This window comes from Halichoeres trimaculatus, unplaced genomic scaffold, assembly GCF_033239565.1.
Source record: "Halichoeres trimaculatus isolate MK-OKI-2021-1 unplaced genomic scaffold, fHalTri1.1 fHalTri1_scaffold_19, whole genome shotgun sequence".
Classification (NCBI taxonomy): Eukaryota; Metazoa; Chordata; class Actinopteri; order Labriformes; family Labridae; genus Halichoeres; species Halichoeres trimaculatus.
In genome coordinates, this window is record NW_027437197.1 from 9,908,919 (window position 1) to 9,921,420 (window position 12,502).

Consider the following 12,502-nt stretch of genomic DNA (forward strand, 5'->3'; position numbering starts at 1 on the left):
ATCCAATAAATAAAGCAAACCTTGTTTTTTTTTCTAATTGTTAAAAAGCTAAAAATGCCAGTCACAGTATATATCCATGCTGTTATATCCATCACTTTATATTTAAAAAGGAATCTTTATGTGAGATTCAGCTCTGGAGACTTTCGATACCATGTCCTTCTTTGGTTTGCATGTCTCTGGAGGGTTGTGGTTGTGTGAGTGTGGAACATGGAGAGTCTCTGGGTAGCATGGGAACAGCTCTCCTTAGCCTGGGAAAGGAAGCAGCCTGTCCATTTTTGTTGCACAATCCAATTAGCTCTGAGTTGCACTGATAAGCAACCACACAGAAGCTTTTTGCAACCAGTTGTGCTTCCGTCAATCGGTTGATTGTCCATTAGGAGCATCTTCAGCAAAAGCTCTGTTCTGAGGCGTTTGCCAGGGATCCAAAAGGAAATAATAATTCTTCAAACAGCAGCGCAAAGGCTGGGGTATGTGCTTACAGAGAGTTTTCTCTTTGCTTATCATTTTAGCTTTAAACTGTTGAAACATGCCACATATATGTGCTTATTGAATAACTGTAAGTGTTCCTTTTTTGTAAAAGTAAAATGTGTATATTTCAAAAAGATAAAACCCATCTTGTGTTTATGATTATATCTGTCCACTTTTACCATATGGATCCATTGTCAGTTTTAGAGTGCACAGAATTTACAGTATACACTCCAGTGTTTATTTCTAACACAACAGACATAATATTTGTGTTACCAGAAAGAATCCTCCTCTGGCTGCTTCCCCTGGTAACATCTGTTTCCAGAGTCTCCCACGAGATAAATTCATTAATTTAAGGGAATGTCCAGAACACAGATGGCCATCACTTCTGTTTTGCACAGAGCTTTATGTCTCTTTCTTTTCAAAATATGAAGCAGGTGTTCAAATGTTCAGATTTTGCATGAGGGCAGAGTTTGAGTAATGTTTAGACCATCAGTACACATCAGTGAGTAAAGTCTGCTCAGTCTGTATGTCCTTTTGTTGTCTGTTGGTCTGCATGTTCATTACATTATGTAGCAAAAACTGATAAACATGACTGTCATGTAATTTAGACACTTTTTTTTTTTTTTTTTTTTTTTTTTTTTTTTTAAGGAGGGGAAAGTCTGTCTTTATGACTGATACCAAAAAAAGTGAAAACAAACATTTGGTAAACTGGGTTTTGTTGATTCTGACACTGATTCTGGCATAGACTTAATATCCATATACCTAATTTTTGTTGTGTATATATCTAGAAGAGTGAGTTTGGAGTCTTTTTTTTAGAGTTTAACAGCTGATACAACACTGAGCAAAAAAACACATACTACACAAGTTCATATACACATACTTTATGTGCTTAATTTTTCAGTTAGATGGTGCTGACTGCATACTTTATGGTCCTTCCCTTCATTTGGACAGGTATGTAACAGTACTGGAGGATACAGAAGGTCGGTCAATATTGATTACTTTATATGATTAAAAAGAAAGTTATTTATGTATTTTAAAATCGTTTTAAGGGATTCTGTGTAGATTAAGGAACTAAGAAGAGGGAGCGGGGGTTGACATACAGTGTGGGTGTGAGTGGGTATGGCGTTACACTGCAAAAAAACAAACTCTTATCAAGTGTTTTTGTCTTATTTTAAGTAAAAACTTGTCTTGCAATACGCAATATTAGCCACATTCACCTAACCTGACACACCAGATGGACAGTTTCATATATCCGCAACACATATATTTCACTAGTCCATCTGGGTAGCAGCTCTTCGGATTTGTTTTCAGAGGCGGGACCTTCAAAAAAAAAAAAAAACAGGAGCTGGTGATTGGACGACTGTTCTGATTGACACACTCACCACAGACTAATCCACATCAAGCCATGGTATGACGTAGCTTATGTGCGCTGCTGCTGAGAAACAATAGACGAACAGCTAAAGGAACATGAGAAACAGCTGTGATAATGGCGTTTGACGACAGCTGCCATTTTTTTAAAAGTTAACTTAAGAATCAAAGGAACGCTGACACCTACGGAAGTCTGCTGACATCACATTTTTACAAGGTTAACATTCACTTAACCAGTCCAGAAAAATGTCTTGCTTCAAGTTATTTAAAGACAAAAATGAGGTCTGTATTGCTTGTAACAAGTAAAAAAAAAAATCTGCAATTTGCTCAAAACTAGAATTACCTCTTAATACAACTAACTTTTCTCTTGTTCCACTGGCAGATTTTTTAACTGTATACAAGCGTTTCAGACCTCATTTTTGTTTTTAAATAAGTTAAAACAGGACATTCTTCAGATGAAAGTGGCTTATATTAAACCTAAAGACATTTTCTACTAAAAATACAACAAAAATACTTGATAAGGTTTCAGTTTTTGGCTGCGTAGCATCCGGACATGGGATGGGTGATTCAGCTTAAAATTTAACTCATGTCTGAAAGTGTCTCCCAGGAGCTTTAATCTCCCTTTTATGAGCAATAAAAAAGCTGTCTCAAAAGTATGAGTGTCTTTGCTTGTAACAATGTGTTTCTAAAGTTAACATTTTCTGTTTCCTCCAGTAGTAGCTGCAAAATTACTCATCCTGCCATGTAATGAGCACATGTTTGATAGTAATGTGGCAAACTGCCTGTCAGAGTTCAACAGGAGCATGGAGGCGAGAGATAACAGGGATAGCTGCCCATGGCCTGACGTCAAAGGGTAACTTTCCCACTTTTTTTCTTTTTCTTTTTTTTTTTAACCCTTCAGGTTTAGATACATTAGCAGATTTCACACATATTCTATATTTGTTTGGGTTATAAAGGACTAAAAAAGTAGGAAATGCTGCAGTAGATCCCGTCAGCCTGCAGATGCCAGCGGGCTTTAATGACTGCATTATGTTAGTTCTGTCAGATGCTCTCATTCAATTTATGTCCATTTAGAGAGCTTGTTTTTCCCCTCAAGCAAACCTTAATGGTTTTGTAGTGTTTTATTCCCACATGGACACACCAACAAATTGGTTTTGACCCGGTACAGCTTTAACCTCACAACCCCACCGGACTCTGTTGGCACAAGCGGTGTTATCCACTGAAACACGTGACTGCAAACTAGTCATCGCAGCAATACAAAAATAACTGCTGTGTTCTCAATGAAAAATAACAAATTACACAATGCAAAATTACAGCTACAATCACAGGAGTGCCTCTGATGAAACCAATGTATCAACAATCGATTAGGCTGTAGCTGTTGCAGCCAAAACAGCCTGTTCAGAAATTTCCAAAACTTTTGTAAATATTTCATTTTGACCCTCCTAAAAAAATACATTTGGTCCATCTGGGTTGAAAAACTTGATTTGGACATCTCCATTTTTAAGATAAGTTGTTTGAGATAAACAGACAAGTATTCCCAGAGCACCATGTTGTAGAGCCCAGGGACATAAATCACATGAATGAGGCTGGATATAGTTGCATTACGTACTTTTATTGGGTTTTTTTTAGGGAAGATATATGACCTGTCGTCATGGGAAAGTCAGTTACTTTCATGTTTCCTGGCTACATTTAAGGCTAATTACTCAACTCGTGATGATAAAAACACTACAGTGTTGCTCCTGAGCTTAAATTTCCAGACAGCAGATGTAAGAGGAGACTTTTCCCTCTTGCTTTGCTGCCTACAGTAGAGTGCAGTAGTTACTAATTATGGCTGTAGTAATCCATATTTTACTTTAAATGGTTTATATGGTTTGAGGCTGAGCTACCTGACAAATGAAATGGTGTATTATGATTGAGTGTCCATCATCACTGCTAGTACAGCGTGTTGATCAGGCCTCTTGCTGTCAGACTCACTGGCTCTCGGTGGATGTTTTCCACACCAAAACCTTGTAGTGACAACTGCTCATGTGATTTATGCTGCTTTAGTGAAGCTTTGGTTGCTTCTCCACCCAGAGGACGTGACATATCAAAACTTAACAGTGAAATTTAAGCCTTCTCCACAACATCAGTGGGTGATTTCTCCGTTAATAAAAGGCTTGGAGACGCCAAGGCTAGATGTTTTTGGCACATTTTATGTGATCCCCAAATAGTTAAGCACAATCACATGAAGACATACCTTCAAAAGAGAAGATTGGTGCACTTTTTAATCAACTCTTGCCACTTTCCGACTCGTGCCTTACCAAAAAAAAGACCTGCTGAAAGCAACCAAAACACCCAGCATTGTGCCACCCACCTTAAAAACAGTGGAACAGTAGATAGATGTTGATAAAACAAAAGAAGAAATTAGAGTGGAATACAAATGCATATATTTTAGGTACTCCTAGCTAGTCTTAACATCTGTCCTTTATCTTGCTCTCTTCCTCCACAGCATCTATAACCAACTAAAGACCTGTGTGGACGACTGGGCCAAGGAATCTTGGTGTACTGGTCATGGATTTTTGGTTGACAACATCTTCTTGGAGGTCCATCAAACATACTTTCATCAATGTGGACAAATACAAGACCCCCCACTCTTCACTCTCATTATGTTAATAGCACCCGTCATCATTGCCACACTCCTCATGCCGATTCTGTGTGTTCATCTCACCACCTACGACAAAGAGATGCCCAGCACCACGGGGCTGTGAGTTGCTGTGTTGTCACACGACTGTAGAGTTCCCAGCCTGGGATGTTCCAGTCTGAAAAACCTGAATTAGTTTATTCCTACTTAAAGAATTACGTGTTGTATAAGTAAATCAGTATGCATTCGCTACGTGAAACTTTCTGCGCATATAAATCCATACTTGACTGTGTAAATACATCACTGTGCTTTCTGGAACTCATTATTTTGTCATATATGCTGAAGCCCACCCAACTTGCACCTACAGAACGTAAAGGAAAACAAAACTCTGTTAATGATTTACTGCACTGTTTCACACCAGCCTCACTCCAGCAGTTAGTGATGCCTAAATCTCTTTTGTACTGACACTTGATGAGAGATGATGGAAAAAAAAAAAAAAAAAAAAAAGCTTTGTCTTGTGCTTAAAATGTACAATAGATTTTTATTTCAGACAAAAAATAAATAAATAAAGCACAAGATGGACGTGCCATGTGTGCATGTGTGACCATCGTGTCAGTTTGTGTCAAGACTATGAATATACTACTATCATTTTAACCTTAGTTCATCACACATCAATGAAGTTTAAAGCAGATCACATGGAGATGTGCATTACGCTGTGTTTTCAGTTTGAAAACTATATCCCGTATGATATGGGTGAATGAAGCACTTCCAACACTTCTGAGAATCAACACCCAAATCTAAAGTTCTATGTTACGCTAATTGAGCTATTCCTGTATGTAGATTAAGTTGGTAATGGGACTTTAAATAAAGTCAAACATTTTCCTCAATTTGGGGTCTTCTTTGTTCCATTTCTGTTTCTTTGAGGTACCTGTTTTACCACTGTCTGAGTTCATCAAGGTAAACAGCACAGACGTGTCGGATTAGTGAATACAGCTGATAAAATATATGATCTGTAACTCCAGCTCTCTGTGCCAACTCGTAATTTCACCTTCAGAGGTAGTGAGAGGTTGCTCATATGGGTTCAATGTACTGTTTATTTGCACAACACACATCTTTAATGACTTCTACAAAGTTGAAAATAGTCTTTTGTTTTAAACCCAGCTCTTTGTTTTTGGACTGTTTGGACTAAATGTCTCCACTTGTGCTGCTTAGTGTCTTGTTTTCTGACACATTTCATATTGCACCAAATGTTTTCAATGGGTGGCAAGTCAGGGCTTCAGGCAGGCCAGTTAGGCCTCTTCATCTTTGACTACAGAGCTGACAAGGATGCTGACTTTTGAACTGTGAATGTATTCAGACAGGTGATTCCCAGCCCCTCTTTGGAGCAGAGAATCTGGCATCCATGATTTTGAAAATAACATAACTAATGTAACACCGATTTGTCAGACTACAGGACAATATTCTACTTCTCCTCAGTTCATCTTAAATTGGCTGTTGATATAGTTTCCTTTTTAATTGGTAGTTTTAACATTTATTCATGGATGCAGTGACAAAGCAGACAGTGGTTTGAGGGAGTGATTCTGGGCTTACGCAGTCACTTCCACTACAGTCATGTATGTTTTTAATGCAGTGCCGTACAAGTGCACAAACCAGAGGCTTAAAACAAACCTAACAATAGAGGAGAGAAACTTCTGTGCTGTTTAGATGTGAAAACTGTACGAGAAGCGACCAAATGTTGTGTGCGGTAACAGCTCACTTAAACAAAAATATCTGAACCAGAGGCAGCCTTTTCTGCAGTCTGAATCCCATCCACAGGTCCCTGCCTCACTTGACACCTCTGTAATGGCTTTTTAGATCATGGAAGGTAAAACAGAAAAATCATAGAAGCCTCAGCTTTTTTAAATTAGCTGGGTGAGGTAGACCCGCCACATTCTGAACAGTACACCAACTGTTACAGTACTCAGTAAAATATATCTTCTGTATAGTTGTGTAATTGTTAAAGCTATTACTGCATATCATGTGGTAGTACTCCATCATCACCAGACGTCTCCTCTTAAAAAATAAAGGATGAGGAGGTTAAAAAACAACAGAGTACAGTGTTGGAATTGAGTGGGTGGTCTGCCCGGCCATCATGGTGGTATTAGGTGACGAATTGCAGAGAAGTCTGAACATTGAGAAGGCAAAACCTTTCAAGGGTCAGAAAACTATTTTTCTCTTTCAACTTGCCTGTGTAAGATCCAGCCGCTAGACAGAAAAGAGTGGCAGCACCATACCTTCTATTATCTAAAATAACACCCACAATTCCCTGTTTTCCCCTGTGTAAGCATGGAAAGGAAGTTTGTTTAAGGATATGTTCACTGGCTGGTTCTTCGCTCATACCTAAAGATCTCAAAACATACCCAGTCAGACACACCGGTTCTTGACATAACAGGAGCACGTGGATGTGTTGGATAGTCAGACAGACTTTTACTCTCAGACAGTAAGGGATGTTGACCTTTTGAACTCCTTAAACCACTCTAGGTGAACTAAAACAGGTGTAAGATACCAGACAGAGTACTAAGACTGGAAAATCTTTGGTCAAAGCCAGAGTAGATTTCACAGACATACTCAAAGTACCCGTGAGGAACTTAACGTCTGTGATGGTTTTGGAGTTTCTTGTGGACAAATCAGTAGACCTGGCTTTTGTTTTTGCAGAAGAGAAACAAATATATACAACTAAATATCGTTTTTTTTTTCAGACTATAATTTAATTTGAAAAGGGCAGAAAGCTCTATGACAAAGACAATCATTTCAGACAATCCTGTAGGGACACGCTGAGACATTACTCAAAATAAATACAATAAAGATAAAACAAAATTAGATGTACATTTTGTTTGGTTTCCTAAAGTTATCTGTTAGGGGGATGAGATGGCTCAAAAGCAGTATATCAGAAAGTTTGGTTACAACTTTGAGCATCTAACACAATCTGTCTTGTGTTCTTCAAGCATGAACATTCAGCTATCACTCAGTGGCTTTTTGTCCTTCATGGAGCTCCATAAGTTGATTCAGCTTCACCTGCCAAGCAACACCATGAGCCTGAAAATACACACAACTGGACATTTACATTCATTCATGTCAAGAACACAGTTTGACCATGTACAACGAAGCTGTGTTACGTATCATTGCCCAAAGTTTGCCATTCAAGTCTTTGTAAACCCTGAAACATTATCGTGTGGTTGAAAACGTCCAGTAATGATTATTTTTTAAAATGAAACTGTTATCCTGTGCTAATGAAAAGCACATTCAGTAACTCATTAACTTGAGGAGCTGCAGAATTAAACACAGCCTAGCAGATGCACACTTCACATCAAAGTATAGCTTCAAATGTGGGCTTACAGACAACAATGGAGGGAAAATAAAGGTTTTAATTTACAGTTTGAATTCCATGTGACTGCACTCGAGCAAACACATCATTCTCTTCAACTTGACCTCCTTTTCTCCTTTGTCTAACACAAAAGCCTGAACTGTAAGCCATATATTTTTACATCGCAAGTGTTGGATTGCCTTGACCGCTTTATGTACACAAAGGAGACAACAAACTGAAAGGCTGGGAAGCAATATTTACAGATCAAAGGTCAGTTTCCCCTGAGACAGAATTCCTGCATGGCTCGTTAGTAGGGCATGGTCACGTAAAATGAGATGTACTAATCTGTGTGGTTTCAATACAAAATCTCTGCTACACTGCTCATCATTGAGAGGATGCTTTGATTTGAATGTATTTTTAATGTCATAATGTGTCTTTTTTTAAGTGATTGTTTGTCTGCAGTAGTAGTCATACTTATCAGATAAATACAAATATATATGAATTTATGAGCTTTTTTTGTCATATTTTACATCTATTTACAGTACGTTTCAGCTTAAACACTGTACTTACTGATTCCAACATATACTTCCTGCACATTTAAGCCAATACAGTGGAAACCAGACTATAAAAAGAAACACAGTTAAGAAGGAAAATAACATTTTTTTGAAATATTTTTGCAGATTCATTTTGTCTCAATTCAAAACTTTGCCACAACACTCCTACTTTTGCTTTGTTTCCTGCTTTATCAACTATCCTGTTCTCTCTAAATTAGATGAATAAAGACTTTAAAAACTCTTTATTCAAAAAAACAAAACAAACAAAACACCTTAAATCAGAGTTGTCAGAGTATTTTAAGGCCTTTTCAATAACTTTGTGTTTCTTTTTTTCTCTAGGTGTCAACCATATACTGTATAAAAGGTGTGTACACAGCCTCTTTGACATCACTTTGTTGCATATCCCCCCTGCCCCACCTAGGGATAGGTACATTTCACATTTGAAACCATACGATACCAAAGCCTGGTACTTGGCAATCAGTACTGGTACTCAGTGGTACCAATTTTCGGTACTTTTTTGTGTTTATGTGTTATGTGTTATCAATATTTAACCTTGCAATGCTGTGTTCATGTCCAGCATGTAAAATTGCCTACCCTTCCACTCCCTAACAGTCAAAAGGATGCATTTAGGTACCAAAACATGGTACCTTTTGATTTTATGTGAATTGGTTCGCTGCACTTTTGACAGAATTCAGTCGGTACCTATGAAGTACCTAATTCGGTACCCATCCCTAACCCCACCCATCTGTTAAGACTCAAAGTCTACACCTTGGCTGTTGCAGTCTTGTACTTTTTAGATTTTGAAGTCATATTAATAAAATTTGATCTAAATAGGATCTTAAGATCAAGTTTTGATTTTTGTAACATTTAAACCTATTAATCAAGATCATTAATGTTTTAGTGCGGCGATAAATTAAACCTGAAGTACGGTCTTTTTATCATCTGCTCTGATGCAGTCGGACACAGAGTTGCCCCCTGTTGGCTATCAAAAGTACTGCGTGTTTAAGGCACTTATATCTTTTTTATTTGTTTGTTTTACTTTTGGAACCAAGAGGCTTTATCCACTTTTTATCCACAGTCTATGGTGGAGTGTTAGTCTAAGAGTCCAATCAACTAGTGTTTCACAAAACCATACACAGCACAGGCCTCCTGTGAAATTATGTGTATTTCCTCTGTGCAGACAACTGACAACTGGTGTTTTTGTGCAGCAGAAGTAGTGTTTCTGAATATGCTGAAGTGTCACAGCTGAGTGGTAATTAGAATTCTATAGTGGGCTCGAAAATATAGGAGGTGAAAACTAAATCTCTGGGCATTTCAAAACAAGGCTGAACACAGATGGTACATTATAATTCCAAGCTCACAGTGGTTCTGTACAATGCATCATTCATACATCCTGCCAACACTCAACTGTTCCCAAGTGTTTTCAGTGCTTGTGTGTTTGCTTAGTTTCTATGCTTTTTCACTCAAGTGTGTTTTTATATTATTTATGACATGTGTGAAAAATGCACCACGCCATGGAAATAGTGCAGAGAGATGAAAGAAAGGGTGAATAATGACATTTTCTGTTTTCAATGTCTCAATCTACACAATGTTCTTTTTATTTTATACTAGTATATCTATAGGTATTTGGAGTCTAAACACCACAAAGAATCTTGTATGAAGTCCAAAGGTCACGAAATAAATAGGTACAACAAAGTAGAAAAATAAGGTTTAGACCATGTCAGCTATTTACGTACAGTATACATCCAAGGTAACAATGGGAGGGTAAGAGTCCTGGTATGTTGGGCATTCAACACCTAACAAAGTACAGTAACACCCCATGAAGAGGCTTGCACAGTCTCTGGTGAGGTTTTGGCTTTGAGGGGAGACTACATTCAGGGAGGAGGATTTGTGCCAGGGAGCTTGGTTGGCAGCGACAAAGGTAAAGTTTTGCCCAGTCAAAGTGCTCATTACAAGACGTCTGTACAGAAAAGGAAAAGGACAATTTAACTCCTTGTTTGCACATCATTGCAACCTATAGGCAATGGCAGTGGTTCAAAGAAAATCGGGCAGCTAACTTACATAGGCAGTAGAATTCAGGGCTTTGAGATTTAGGGTCAGTCTGCCAAAAAATATCATAACTTTTGCTGAAAATCTGCTTAAATATGTGCAGACTAACCCAAGCTCTCACCTTCAGGCAAAAACAAGGGTTAAGTTATTCTACTTCCTGTAGTCATAAAGGAGGTCCTCAACAACATTGCACTTATGCCCACAACCTGCAGAGTAATTAAAGGGATATTTAGGAAAAAAGGATGGTAAAATATATAAGTTAAGCTTTTTCTGCTGTACTTGCATCGTCCACCTCAGGAAGGTGCTCAGGGTTGTTTTTTTTATGGCCTCTGATACACAGAGATCAAACATCAGGTGAGCGCTTTAAAAAAACCTGGACTTAACAAGGGTAAAAAGTGATCATCACTTCATCATTTCCTCCCGCTCTGCAGAGAAATGCTGAGATTTCAAAGCTGTAGAGCTGTAGGATGGAGGAGGAAGTTCGGTTTTGAATGAGTCCAATTTTGAACTTAAACAAGCATGTGGATCTCGTTGTACTCATCTCGTCCATCTTCGTCAAAGTTTGGAGAATCCTCATCACAATCCAGCTGTTAAAAAGAACAACAAGATAACTTTAGGATTTTATATCAGAGGTTTGCTAAAAGAGAAAAATACTACACTGTAAGATGCTTCTTCTAGTTGGTGAGAAATACAAGATCTGGTGTCTCTTGTACTGTGGGTTGAGTGAATCACATTGTAGATAAAGTGTCACTGCACTTCATAAGTCTGCTGCCAAACATGATTCAACATTTTCATCCTGATAGGAGAGGCAAGGTCAAGGAAGTTCAGGTATGAAAAAAGAGTAGTAAGGCAGCTCTGCAGTGCTTTGGGTTCACGAGACCTTTGGCTGAACACGAAATGAATGGTGGTCAGGTCAGAACCAAGCTGTTTATCCTTGATCTTGAATAAATTGACATTTTGGAAAGGGGAGGTTTTAATGTCACAGTGATGACATGTATGGGTTTGGGGGATCCGACCAGGAAAACAAGCAGCCCTGCCTCAGGATAGGCTGTGAAACTTTTTCTGGTTAAAACTCAGAGCAAAGAGAAATATTTGCATATCGTATGAAAATATTTGGATGAGAAAACTGTCCATGATCACAGGGGAGGAAATAATTTGTAGATCATTTGTAGGATTTCTTTCTGGATTGTTAGCAGATTCATAAACATGCCGACATCCATCCAATGTCAAATTTACAGTGAAATAAGGATCCAGAGGCTATTGCTGTGGCAAAAGTCCAAACATTCCTGGAAAGTGTCTGCTACCAAACTTACCGCCTGCAGCTCACGTTCCTCAAAGATGCGGGAGAGGATGAGGCGACGCAGCGGCACCGTCATGATGAGGACGAAGGGGAACGCCAGCGAAGCCTCTGTGGATTTCACCACCCACAGAGCCACAATGCAACCCAGCTGCACGATGGTGAACATGTTCATGCGCCATGTCTTCACCTGAAACAGTGGATTTTTATCTTTACTTATTTATGAAGATAAAACATTATCTCTTTAACTTAAAACACACTCAGACATGTTGTATATGGGGATACTCAGAGACACGTTAAGAAACACTAAACTGTATTGAATCCTGGAGTTTCCTTGGCATAAAGAAAATCTTACATGTTTCTGGCTCCATCTAGTGGACAATCCATTTCCCACCTAAGTGTGGAAATGTGTACAAGAGAGAATTTCCTTTGTTTTAGCTGTGTTCTAAGAGCTTCATATCAAACATAATGAGACAATTCCATGGAAACAAATTGCACACTTTGTTTTCATTTGTTTTTTTTTGTTTTTTGTTTTTTTTTTTTTATTTTGGAAATCACTCCATTAAATGCACAAAAGGATATTTTTTGTTTTGTTTTTGTGATAACTTCACACATGGTAATTCATGAGGTGCAAGTCCATGTCATCCTCTAATTTTTTGCCTTTGAATGAAAAAGTAAAATGTTTACATTTAACATGTTTATGAGTGCGTTTCATCAAAAGTGAATCAATATATATTTTTATGTACTTTTAAGGCTTCATCTCGAAACTTTTAACACTCTTTGTAAGCCATTTAATGTGATGT

The 12,502-nt window shown here is 38.1% G+C and overlaps 2 protein-coding genes across 3 annotated transcripts in view; one reads left to right on the forward strand and one right to left on the reverse strand.

The window, feature by feature from the left end:
* Positions 1–237: 237 nt before the first annotated feature.
* Positions 238–5,267, forward strand: LOC141808480 (receptor activity-modifying protein 1). Its single transcript, XM_074695104.1, has 4 exons — positions 238–467; positions 1,370–1,419; positions 2,551–2,689; positions 4,325–5,267. Exons 2-4 carry the CDS (start codon positions 1,374–1,376, stop codon positions 4,581–4,583), a joined length of 444 nt encoding a protein of 147 aa, XP_074551205.1. The 5' UTR covers positions 238–467; positions 1,370–1,373; the 3' UTR covers positions 4,584–5,267.
* A 1,911-nt stretch (positions 5,268–7,178) lies between these two features.
* Positions 7,179–12,502, reverse strand: part of slc4a3 (solute carrier family 4 member 3) — a 45,668-nt gene continuing 40,344 nt past the window's right edge. Inside the window, exons 19-20 of one of the 2 annotated variants that reach the window (XM_074695103.1) lie at positions 11,716–11,889; positions 7,179–10,989 (exon numbers count right to left, since the gene is read on the reverse strand). In XM_074695103.1, coding sequence (XP_074551204.1) covers positions 10,912–10,989; positions 11,716–11,889 — 252 coding nt within the window. In that variant the 3' untranslated portion in view covers positions 7,179–10,911. The remainder of the gene's footprint in view (positions 10,990–11,715; positions 11,890–12,502) is intronic. The other variant, XM_074695102.1, reaches the window with a different exon arrangement.

Excerpts from the sequence above, each read along its gene's own strand:
- LOC141808480 (XM_074695104.1), top strand. The coding sequence starts at position 1,374 with ATGGTGCTGACTGCATACTTTATGGTCCTTCCCTTCATTTGGACAG. Across the intron at positions 1,420-2,550 it reads CCTTCCCTTCATTTGGACAG|TAGTAGCTGCAAAATTACTC; the intron begins GTATGTAACAGT and ends TGTTTCCTCCAG. Across the intron at positions 2,690-4,324 it reads CCATGGCCTGACGTCAAAGG|CATCTATAACCAACTAAAGA; the intron begins GTAACTTTCCCA and ends CTTCCTCCACAG.